The sequence below is a fragment of the Phoenix dactylifera genome, chromosome 6 (assembly GCF_009389715.1).
Source record: "Phoenix dactylifera cultivar Barhee BC4 chromosome 6, palm_55x_up_171113_PBpolish2nd_filt_p, whole genome shotgun sequence".
NCBI lineage: Eukaryota > Viridiplantae > Streptophyta > Magnoliopsida > Arecales > Arecaceae > Phoenix > Phoenix dactylifera.
In genome coordinates, this window is record NC_052397.1 from 16,091,111 (window position 1) to 16,103,348 (window position 12,238).

At 35.4% G+C, this 12,238-nt stretch overlaps 1 protein-coding gene across 3 annotated transcripts; it reads right to left on the minus strand.

Moving 5' to 3' along the window:
• Positions 1–11: 11 nt before the first annotated feature.
• On the minus strand, positions 12–11,915 carry LOC103707651 (lariat debranching enzyme). 3 transcript variants are annotated; one of them, XR_005512267.1, is made up of 9 exons: positions 11,817–11,915; positions 11,525–11,641; positions 6,084–6,241; positions 4,812–4,933; positions 4,281–4,474; positions 3,376–3,473; positions 1,598–1,780; positions 1,185–1,367; positions 1,041–1,101 (listed from the first exon to the last, which is right to left on the minus strand). XR_005512267.1 is itself a non-coding variant. In XM_039127588.1 (8 exons), the coding sequence occupies exons 1-8, from the start codon at positions 11,820–11,822 to the stop codon at positions 733–735; spliced, it is 1,053 nt and encodes a 350-aa protein (XP_038983516.1). In that variant the 5' UTR covers positions 11,823–11,915; the 3' UTR covers positions 13–732. The 3 variants fall into 3 exon arrangements, 2 of the variants coding, with proteins under 2 accessions (XP_038983517.1, XP_038983516.1); XM_039127588.1 differs by lacking the exons at positions 1,598–1,780; positions 3,376–3,473 and adding an exon at positions 13–886 and having other exon boundaries at positions 983–1,101; XM_039127589.1 differs by lacking the exons at positions 1,598–1,780; positions 3,376–3,473; positions 6,084–6,241 and adding an exon at positions 12–886 and having other exon boundaries at positions 983–1,101.
• Between the last annotated feature and the right edge of the window lie 323 nt (positions 11,916–12,238).

The following is a 12,238-nucleotide window of genomic DNA, read 5'->3' on the forward strand; positions in this document are numbered from 1 at the left end:
GTATTTCTCACTCTTAGAGAATGATGATGACATTATGAAACCAAAGTTACCAAGTTCTTGTGATTATAATTGCATAAAAGTACTTCAGTTGATGTGGACAGACTTGAAGAAACAACAATACAATAGTTAACATTTTAATGAACTTGGTTGGGCTCTTAGCCTTCTCACTCCCCAAATGAAAAAATCCATAGATGATCAGCGCCTTAGTCAATTAAAAGCTTGTCAAGGACAGGCAAAGATATTACAAGGTCCAAATCTAGACAAAAATGTGTACCTCATGATGAATAAACAATAAAAATTCAACAACGTTACAGACTTCAGACTTGAAATAGATCAATTTATTCGACTCCAGACTGTATTATTCTATTTAAGGTTTAAATTCAAGGCAATGATTATAAGAAAAAAAACTATAATGAGAAGCCTACCAACTTCTGCTTTATCTTGACATGTTTGGACATCAGTATACATTTGATGACAATAACAAATAACAAAATCATCAAATTACTCCCAAAATGGAAACAGAAAAACTGGCTGAGATTGATCAAAAGATAGACTATGCATCCAAATCAGAAGTGTCGATTACATACCCCAAAGAAGTAATAATGCAATAAAAGGAAAACTCTTTCAACCTGGAAAATCCAGCAGTCTAATTTATCTGCCTCATTTTCGAAAATTTATAAACATTTTATAACATAATATATCCATAAGATGGCACATGCACACAAGAGATAGTTAAGATCTTAATAAGTTACCACAATGCGAACGATTGGACAATGGTTGAGAAGGATCAAAGGATGGGACTGTTGGAACAAAATCAAAGGGCTTGGCTCCTCTAGCATTTAACTTATTTCTCACCCACTGCTGATAATCTTGCTTATCAAGACCCCTGCATAAAGCAGTTACATTAGCATCTTTCACACACCAATTAAAGATGAAGTGCTTGCAAAATTTGATAAAATGTAGATGGTACTGATGTGCCCACCCAAGCTGGACAGATTTGCGAGTCAAGGGGAAAATACTATTAAATTTTCGTGTTATTGCAAGCCATTCTTCGTCATACTGAACTTCATAAGGTCCTGGATCTGCTTCGATATCGACAATCTAAAGATTGAACAAGAAATACATTGAGTTAGCTATACAATGGATGTCATGGATTAAAATCTAGAAAATGAAACCTCAAATACCTGCAAAAATTTGCGCCCTCGGAGACATTTATCGAGCGCAAGGAATTTAGTCACAGGTCCATTCTCCCCATGCTGAATGATTGCCGGAAATTTACAATGAAGATGAGCAGAAAACCAGTAACGTGGTTGCAGTGCTTTTAGCAACTCTGCAGCAGGCACACTGCCCAGAGTTCCATCAAGGACCTTAGAACAGATATTAGACACTTGACATTTCAGGCATCAATTTGAAATCATGATTACTCTTAACCATAAGACATCATTAACGACAATAGAAATCTTTAATAAAACCATAAAGAGCAAAAAATAAAATAATTAAATACACGTGCTTGTATGGATACATATGCATGTTTATTTGCAAGAACACACATTTCTGACTGCTAGTGAGTGTTATTCACAGAAAGGAGTAAGAGTACCTGACACTAGAAACTCACAAGCTACAAAAGGCCAAGCAATAATCCACCAATACCACGATGCCATGATAATGGGTCAGTTATGGAGCATTATAAAAGACAGGCTGAGCAACAGCCTACCAACACCATCAGCTAAATGTAAACTCACAAACATTCCTGGCCTTGATCACTTGGGCAAGTAGAAAACTATTAGAAGAAAAGACAGAAATAAATCCAATTTACAACAAATTATTAATAAATGAAATGAAACAGATGAACAAAAAATGGAGGAAAAAAATGATGTTTTAGAGTCATCTTAGGAGAGGAAAAAGTAGTCTGCCTCCTGGTGAAGAGTTGGCATGGTACATGGGCTCGCAATTTGCATGCTGAGATACATCATTTGATTTCTCTTTTTTTATATATAGAGCACTGTTAACTGCTTTTAGTTTATATGCTTGTTCAATATTTAACAAATCTTTGGAAATCTAGAATATCACAAATCATTAGATCAAATTTTGCTGTTTAACATGTGCATTTGCATAGTTTTAATTAATTTGTCAGAGTAAGCTTACAAGTTACAATACATTGTTTAAATGAACAATGTAAATAAGCTTAAAACTTATGATGCAAAACTACAGATGTACATCTAACTATATTTACATTGAACAACATGCTTTACATGTCTTATTTGTAATGGCAGTGCTGTTGGAAGCCCACATACAGCTTCTGCCATAAGAAGCTTATCTCTTGCATTTTATCTCGAGTTCCAAACCTTGGGTTGTAACAATGATTTTTTTTATCATTACCATAACCTTGAGAGAAAAAAGAGGAGGTAAAATTCTAGATCATCTGGACTAAAAACAAAATTGCTGACAAGTATAATCAGGCATCTCAATGTGTCAAATTTGCATCAACTGCTTTGATAGACATAGATACAAGCAACATTAGCTGGCATGCTTGAAAGGGATGCACCCCTGTACTATGCTGGTCACTTATTAGCAGGGCATGTTCAGTAGATACAGAATCATACAACTTGGCACTTAAATCCTTGCATTATCTCCAAAACTGGTGCTGCCCTCACACAAACCCGTATAGAAATCTTTTGAATGTCGAATCAAATCAATCCTAAGACTTGTGGATGAAAGAAAACCCAAAATGTTCATAAATGGACCACCAAAGTAAAAATGCCACTATAAGAATATATTGTGAGGACCAAAGGATAAGCAAAACTCTCAAATTTAATGAACCTTGTGATGCAACAAGACAATCTATGGAAGATTATAAATCTTTGCTATATATACACCAACTAGTAGTTTGTGGTACTAACCCATACTTCCCCATACTAACCGTACCTAACATTCCAGGTACTGAAATGGTACCGAGGTTCCGTGTGGTATGTGAGATGAACCGGTCCATAACAATCCAAACTAAGCTAAACTGCCTCCCCATACCGTGCAGTACCAACCTACACCGTATGGTTTTCAATATTACCATGACTGGAGTGAGGAAAAGTTGTTGCGAGCTTGTCTCGCAATAGGGTGCGTGCAGTACCGAACTGGTTACATATTGCCCTTTTTGCAGACCTTGCCAACCACTAAAATAGCATATCTTTCAAATTCCAATCTTGATGGAGCTAATTTTAATTTGCTTACAAACATTGGTGTACAAGAGATATGCCTAAGCAAAGCTATTTAAATATATGAGGGAAACTTGAGCAATTCCTAGTGTGAACACAATGAACAAAATAATCCAATATCCTACACATTTCTACTCGCCTACATTATCCGAATCTCAAAATTTACCTTAAGACACATGCACATGACACTTGAGCATGGGTGTGGGTCCATAAGGAAATTCTCAAAGAATAAAAAGGATCAGACACTTCGAGACAGAAATGCACCTGAGATCATAGCCAAGTTCATGTAACATAGCTACAATAAAGGTGATTAAAATGCATGTGTTGAAAGCAAATGCCAAAAGACATAATGTGCCCCTCCACTTAAGATTATACAAACCAAAGCATGGAAGTTAAAATATTTAAAATATGACACGACTTATTGGTTTTCAATAATTCATACTTTAAAGGACTAGATAAAACCCCAAAATCAAGAAAATTATGCCATTATAAAACATTTAACTTGAAAGAGGATGTTCATGTCAAATAACAAAAACCTAGAGACAACACAATGATCTTGACTTATTATTCTGCTTTGGTTATTCATATTATAAGTTTTACTTCACAAGGCCTACACGTGAAAGAATATAAATATATCATTAAAATATAAAACTTATATGTTTCTTACTTCATATGCTTCCAAGAAATCATAAATGCACCAAATTTAATAAGTAAACTCTCCACCTGAGTATGTCTAACCTCAATAAACTTGTGACCAACTAGCATAAGATTGTTTTAATTTCAGCATAATACATGTTCATTCAATTTGCAACTTGCAACGCTCCACCATCAAAAAGGATTTCTAACTTTTATTCCCACCATCCAATATAAAAGGACAATGTATATGTTTCTGCATTCATATAATAAGACTACCTAGATCATAGCAGGTAGGAAATTCATAAAAACAATCAAAATATTGAGCATGACTATATGATAGATTTGAGAACTAGGTTAATCATCAATATTCTTCAGGAAATCACAAGCTTAACCAGATTTATGTATTTATGATAATGATAATGTGTGTGAAACTACCTCTTGTCTAAAGAAGGGTTTATGTCGAACAAGCTTCTCCCAATTTCCATACTCAGTGATACGAAGAGGCCAATCATGTGACATGAATATATCTATCTGGCCCTTAACTTCCTTGAGCTTCATCACATCATACTCCCGCACATGGTACACAGACCGAATATCATTCTCATCATATGGAGGCATCTCATAATGTCCTGGTAGGAACGTGTTTCAATAGCTCAGGCTAGTGAATTTCAATAGATAACTTGAATATTCAATTTAAGTATAGCATAAAATGATTAACACAAACTTCAGAAAAGGCACATAAGAATAAGATAACTATGTAAAAGGACATGTAGGAGCTGATATATCTCATTTGCAATGCAATATAGTTGACCCTACCAAAAGAAGAAATATGAAAACAGAACTTCAGCAATTAATTAGTCAGACTACTTTTATAATTTGGAAATAACAAAAAATAATGTTCAGGCAAAAATAAATGTTTCATGAAGAAGTAGACAACTAAAGCATGAACCCAAAATATAAACTTGCCTAAATGGTATTCCCTTGGCTTATAAATTCCTGAAAGCCCTCCAATTCGGATGTTGCCAAACTTAATCACTCCAGAATAGCCCAAGAAATATATGTTAGGTGCAGCCCATCCGCCATAATACCTAGCAATGGAACCAACATGGTACAGATATTTTCATTAGTACACAACTGAAAGTAGAAAACAAGATTCAAACAATACTAAAATAAACTCTATGCCATGTAATTTGGTTGGATCCTATGAATCCTTGTCACTATTAATATTTATCATCAATCATATTCTCCATCAGTGTAAGCTAATCTAAATCCTCCTTCAGAACTTCAATCCAGCTTCGCTTAATTTCTCCCATGCTCTTCTTTTCATGTGATCAACAATTATCAGCTTGTCATCTCAAGGTGCAGCACACCCATTTCAAGGTTGCAAATGACAATAACATAAAATGCAAATCTCCATCATTTTCTCCTCTATCCATATAACTCTTACACTTCTTTTAATGGTCTGCATAGAAGTCTACCATTCCTGGTTGCAGAACATTTACATTTTGGAATTTTCATCTACACAATGATGACATATGTGCATATACCCTCTTGATAAAATCCAACAACTACAAGATTCTCTGCCTTGCTGCTCTCTTTCAAGATCCTCCTATAAGTTTAGCACATCATGATCGCACAAAAATTTGATGCACAGAGCCATATTATCATCCACTATACTACAATTTTACAAAAAAATTATGAATCACCATCATCAGACCATCCTTCTCATGTAAGCTTGACTGCAGTACGATCCTGAGTTTTTTATTCCCATGTTAATGTTTGGATTAGCATGTCTATATCCCCAAGACACACTGTTAGCATTTTGAACCAACAGGCATCTTGAGAAGTTCGACCAAATTTCATGAGACAAGGATTGAGAACTGTTCCAATACAACCATATTTTCCTTGATTTTTTTGATAGTAAAAGGGATTATATAATGCTTTGCTTTTCAGAATTGGTTTTGCCGTTAAATTTTGTTTTCAGCATTTCTATAATTATAAAAAAATTTCAATTCTCAATGATTAACCTTTTGAGTCATAGAAACATTGCAGTAATGCACATCCAAATCCAATCCACAACTCAATCCTTTGGCATACAAATGATTCTAAAAAACCACCAAGCTTAATTAAAAATTTAGAAATAATGTATTAACATCAAAGAGTAATAATCTAGAGGCAGTATATAAGCTTCATGCTCATTGTTTTTAAAAGCCTTTTGTAACTGTAATAGAAACTCACAGCTCCCACAAATAATTGGATGCTTCATGATTCCCACCAATGAATATGGTTGGGTATGGAGCCACTGCTTGTCCAGAGTAGTACTTCCAAAATGAGTTCATATTACGATACTTTGGTTTGACATTTAAGCTTTCTAGATCATTCTCATTCCTAATAGCCTGCTTAAACAGAGAAAATGATATAACAAGAGATAAAGAAATCTTCAAAAAGGAATATTTTATAGAAAAGCCGGCAACATCATAAATTGGCTATAAAGAAGAGTAAGCTACAATTATTGTCACATAAATTAAAAATTGAACCAGCAACTTGAAAAATGTTCATTAATGTGATCTCGGCTTTCAATAATACTTAATGAAAAACATATTAGTATAGACTACCTATTAGCTGTACTTGTGTGTTTTACATGGGTCAAAAGACAGTATGTTTGTTGTAAGGTGTGGGAGAACAACAAAGATACCTAACCAAATTGAAAAGGAAAGCTTACTAGCACCTAGTTACCAATACCAAAAAAACATCTGCAATGGCACATTAAGAAATTATGACATACAGTATATGAAAGTGTAATAACCCAGGATGTCGCCCAAAAAGACTAGTTAGAAGGTAATATTTGGATTCCCTGGTCCTGTATAAGTATGCAAGATGTTGCATTAAACACACACCCACACAGGTCTTACACACTGCCCCGTTTTAAGCTCCGGTGTCCTTGCTAGACTAAAGGTTTAAATTCAGTCAAATTCAATCATAAACACCACGTCGGTCATGGTCATCCTAAAAAGGGCTTATGCTGCAATGTCCATTAGTCCACATAGCCCATAATCCAGATCCGCTCTAATACTATTTAAATCAACCCAAGACTTTACTCAAAAAGGCCAGATGGAAGGTATTATTTGGATTTTTTGGTCCTATATAAGTATTCAAAATCTTTCCAGCATACAACCAATGTGGGATTAGAGGACACTGCAGCATGGGCTCTTTTGAGGCTAACTATGGATCGATCATGGTATTTGTGATTAGATTTAATTGAATTTAGACCTCCTATTTTAGCGAGGACTCTATGGCTTAAATGAGGGGACTGTGTGAAGACTCATGGGGACATGTTTTTAGTCCCACATCCCTCATGTTATACAAGACCAAGGCGCGCCTTTTTGGTAAGATCCTAAGTTGTTACAAATGGTATCAAAACAAACCCAGCCATTAGCCTATGTGGACTAAGGAAAAACTACAACATGGGCCCTTTCGGGGCTAACCATAGGTCTACGGTGGCGTCTGTGATTGGATTTGACTGGATTTGAACCCTTGACATGGCAAAGATGCTAAATGGGGGGAGTGTGTGAGGGTTCGCATGGGTGTGTGCTTAATCCCACATTAGTCATTCACTAGGAGGATCTTGGATACTCATAACTTCTGGGTAGCCTTTTTTGGTGAGGTCTCGGATGGTTACAAAAAGTCTTCATAATGTTTCCAAAATTATAGTAGCTTTAGACATTCAAATTTAGGCCCTATTTGGATGTTGGTGCAAGTGCGTTGGAGGAAATATTGGGGGGTGATGAAGTAGGAAAGGAGAGAACCAGCTGATTGGAGAGTCTTTTGAAATTCAAAAATATCTAAAATTTAGGATAAGAAGATCACCTTTTTAATGGAATCTAGTATCTAAAATTTCAAGGATTGTTTGTTCTATGGTTTTCTTGTCAAGGATTGTTTGTTTTGTGGTTTCTCTTGATCCCATGATTTTCTACCCCCAATACTTCCCATTCTCACACCTTCTCACATGCCACCGTTAGATGGATAAGCTGCATGGTCACCCAAATAACCCCTTAATGTTTGAAAATTATCTAGTATTGTGGATTACTTTAATGGTCCATGTATCTGAACATGCTAATAAAGAAGCACATGCAATGCATCTAAGTGCTCGGAAACACAAATTACAACAACAAGGGACTCATGATGTATGAGGTCTTCAAGATGGAGGTTGGTCTAGCAAATGAAATGGTTTGCTTTCAGAAGCATCAAGAAGCAATTATGGATACATTAGGAAAAGGTTAAAAAATGAGTTAATTTCATCCAAGACCTAGGAAAATGGATAAGGATATTCTTAAGTTGAAATGACAAATGTTTTTGAGTTTTTCTTGTTATCATTGAAGATTCTAAGTTTCTAATAACCAACATATGCAAGGAATGGAGGATATCAAAAAAAATAAAAGGGCATTTCCCCATCAGGAATTTCGCATGGATACCAATTAAATGAATCATTTTGGTATGATTTATTTTTTTAAAAAAAATGAACTTAAAGCATTAGTTTATGTCCCCCATTCATTTCTTTCTCTTATAATAGTCTAATTTTCGATCCACGCACAGGCAATGCTAGGTTTAGGACCTAGCCAACCTGAGGTTCAAGCAAGGGTGCATAGAACTTATGCATGCTTGTTTGCAATGCACTAAATATATGCATACCTAAGATGAGAGGAGCGAACAAAAGCGAAAAAAGAAAAACATGTGTGGACTGTCAAATTTCATCTAGGATCTAGGCTTGGATACAAAGTTTCTATTTCACATATAATAGTAGAGAATCTCTTCAGGACAACAATAATTTTGATGCTTGATCATCTAACTAAACTCGAGCCCAATATATTAAGTTTCATGATACACAATGGCTACTTTATCTCAAAGGCCAAAGCTCATTAAAGGCATGAATATGACACCATAAGGAAAGCAACTATGCTCAAAGGCCAAAAAAAAGTCCTAAAGAGCAAGCCCAAGCATATAAGATGGGAGACGACTAATGAATTCATGAGACTACACCATAATCTTGGGTATCTTCCAATATGTTACGTGTGTACAATTACAAGTTTACAACATTATAAATCTAATTTATTTAGTATCATGAGAAAGACCAAATGGAACTGCATTTTTTAACTTTTTTGTACCTTTCAGATGAAAAAAGCTCCCTATATGAAAAGTTATCATTTTCCTCATTCATAAAGACACTTTCAAAGTCCCATGGCAGGCACATCTATTGTCTAAATTTTACTATTCAAGCAATATTTGCACCAATCTTAGAGGGTTGACATTAGGTAGATAGCCGGTAACAAAATATATTTAATCATTCCAAGAAGCGTTCTCAACTTAGAGCTTTGCTCTACCCTATATTTGACGATAAAGCTTTAGATAATCATGAATAAGAAATTCTCTGGTTAATTGCAGAAAGCCAGAAAACAGGCTTAATCCACAACCACAAGGGTGAACATCAGCTGAAAAATTAAGTTAAAACCAAAAAGAATTTAACAATAATGAGAACAACAGATGACCGAGTGTTTATTTCTGGAAAACAAATAATCTGTATCCTCTCCTTAATTATAAAACTCTAGAAATGACTAAAATAAGTCTAAAAACTACACTTTCTTATTAAAGATAATCACAGACTTTCTAAATTTAGTAAAAACTGCATTCCCATGGAATCCTACAAAGAAAGCCACTAAATGCCCAGCCTAGAAATAAAGTATAACATATATGAACTAAGAAATGCTAAAGAAATGGCACTAGAAAATAGTGCAAAAATTACACAAGAGTATAAAATATATACCTAGTCCCAACATACCAACACAAAGGCCCCTAAATCAAAAATTTATACAAACCCACCCCCTGCCTCAAAGGTATTGAAATTTAGGAGTAAGAATCAGCCAGAATAGCAAAACATGAACCTTTAAAAAAAATTAAATACTTGTATCTAAACTTAAACTATACCAAGTAATGGCCTATCAACTAGCTATTGAGAAACTATGATGTGTGATCTTGTTGTTTGTTGGGTTCTATGCAATCAATTTAAGTTTCCAAGCATTGGAAGCATTACTACTTTGAAAGAGAGTTCATCTTGAATCCTAGATATGAAGCATTAAATTAGTTGCAGTCACAATGAAGCTTGAACAGAGAAATTTGCAAAGTAGTATCTGTTCAAGGTCAAAATTACGATCCCAAACTTTAGCGATGGGATAATCAATATAAATTTCTTGCATTGATAGTCAACATGTTCTTTGAAGGAATCACTAGTCATGTTGTGGAACCCATTTCTATTTCTTCCTTTTCTTCTCTTTCTTGTAAGCACTAACTTTAAGCAACATACACCACAAAATTTTGTACTCAAGTCCTCATGTATTTTAGTGAGACCTCTAGCTTTCCAAATCCTTCTATTAGCCACATCGTCACATCACATAATCTATTAGGTAGTCAAGGATCAGAATATAGATGATCCAAATTTCAATCTGATGTGAGAATTGTGTCTGGAGTTTGGTACAATGTCTGCTCAAGATATTCAATCATTCTCTATTAAAATGAAACTTATAATCACAATCCACATTCATCACAATGTTGATGAAGCTCCCGTACCATGATGCCACCATAGAGAAGTCACTGTTGTAATGCAAACTCAATGCAAATCCAGTTAGAATTTAAACTCATAATTTTCAAAGTTTGATTGGACCAAAGTCCACATTAATGAAAAAGTGTGATTTATAGCAGTCTAGAGTGAAAAGAAAATCCTAAAATGCGTGCTTAACTGCTATTTTAGCAAGTTTCGTACAAATATTCCCTCTCATGCACCTTCCTCCTTTGCATAAAACAGACTTTAGTTCTGTTAAAAAAAATTATGATATCCAATTTAATCGACATCACCATGTAAGGTAGCTTATGCAATGTAGGTTGGCTGAAAGCGTGCAAGAGAATTTGCCCTATGGACTTTCCCCTTACATAGACTTCTTTTTTGTTTCTTTATTGACCAAACTAAGAACTTTTTTACTTTATTACCTTAATAAATTAGCCAGTAATTTTAATTGAGGGCTACAAGAGTATGCTTCTTCCTAATATGAGTTGAGACAGGGATGTTCTGGATACTGCAGAAAAAACAAAGGAAACAATGTTCTTCTTCCTTCAACAATCTCCAGTGCTTCATTCTGCCTAGTTCAAGCTTACGACCCTATTTTCTCTACAATGGTCTAAATATATTTCCAGTCACTTCACATCCTCTTCACCTAGCACCTTGATAAATACACCGAGTGGGTCATAGTTTAGTGAGGTATCATCCTTCACCTAGCCTACCGATCTTTATACAAAAACCAGAAACCTGGCATTGCAAAGAAAAGTTTGCCTAACGATAACTCCCTCATCTATCAAATCGCTAGTCAGCCCTATTTTGCATGACTATACAACAAAATAACATATTCATACATAGCAGGCACCTTACCACAACAATTAGTTTCGCACTACAAAGTTAACTGAAAAACTAGTATGAAGAGTAATCTCCGTTATATAAACATAAATGTAACTGAAATTCTGATCTTAGGTACTTAAATTAACTCCTCCAAACATCAATATTACAAATTTCGAGCAGTTTGTGCATGCAGATAGACGACCCAAAGCACTGAAAGCCAAAGATGTAAGTAAACGGATACCTGGAAGTCCCCGCAGCACAAGAGGAGGTCGATCTTGGTGTTCTCCACTTCCTCCAGGTGCTTGACCGTCGCATAGACCGTATCGAGTTCTCCATGCATGCAGCCCTCGACCGCTATCTGAACTCAAGCAAATCCAAAACAACAGAAGGATGAAACCCTCATGTTTAATCGCATGAATATTGACAGAATCGGCGTGCGAAAGCACGGATTTAAGGTCTTCGATTCACTGGCGCTTGGTGGATCAATTAAAAGATAGAACAGTAGAGCTAGCAATCAAGCGATCGATTCTTACCTTCATCGTATCTTCGGAGCGACGCCGCTGAAGAGATCGGCCACCGGGAGGCAAGAAGAAGACCTAGATGTGGGCCTTTTAAGGCGGTAAGCCGGTAAGGGCGCGCCACTGCTGTGGCAGAGGGCTTTATCGGTACTTCGTACAGGCGGAGGCAAGAGTGTTAGCGGATCGGGCAGGCCCAGAACCGACCCGTCTTATATCTGATGTGGATCTGACTCGGTGGTTGCTAAAGACTCGTTTGGCTCGTGAAAGAATTTTTCCTCACTATATTTTTTTTTGAAAAGATATTTTTTAAAAATATGACATTTGAAAAAATATATAGTTGAGCATTTAGTTTTCTAGAAAAATTGTATGGTATACCTATTATACCTTAATAAAAAAAATTATTCATAAATTTTAATAGCTTAAAAATACTTTTGAAA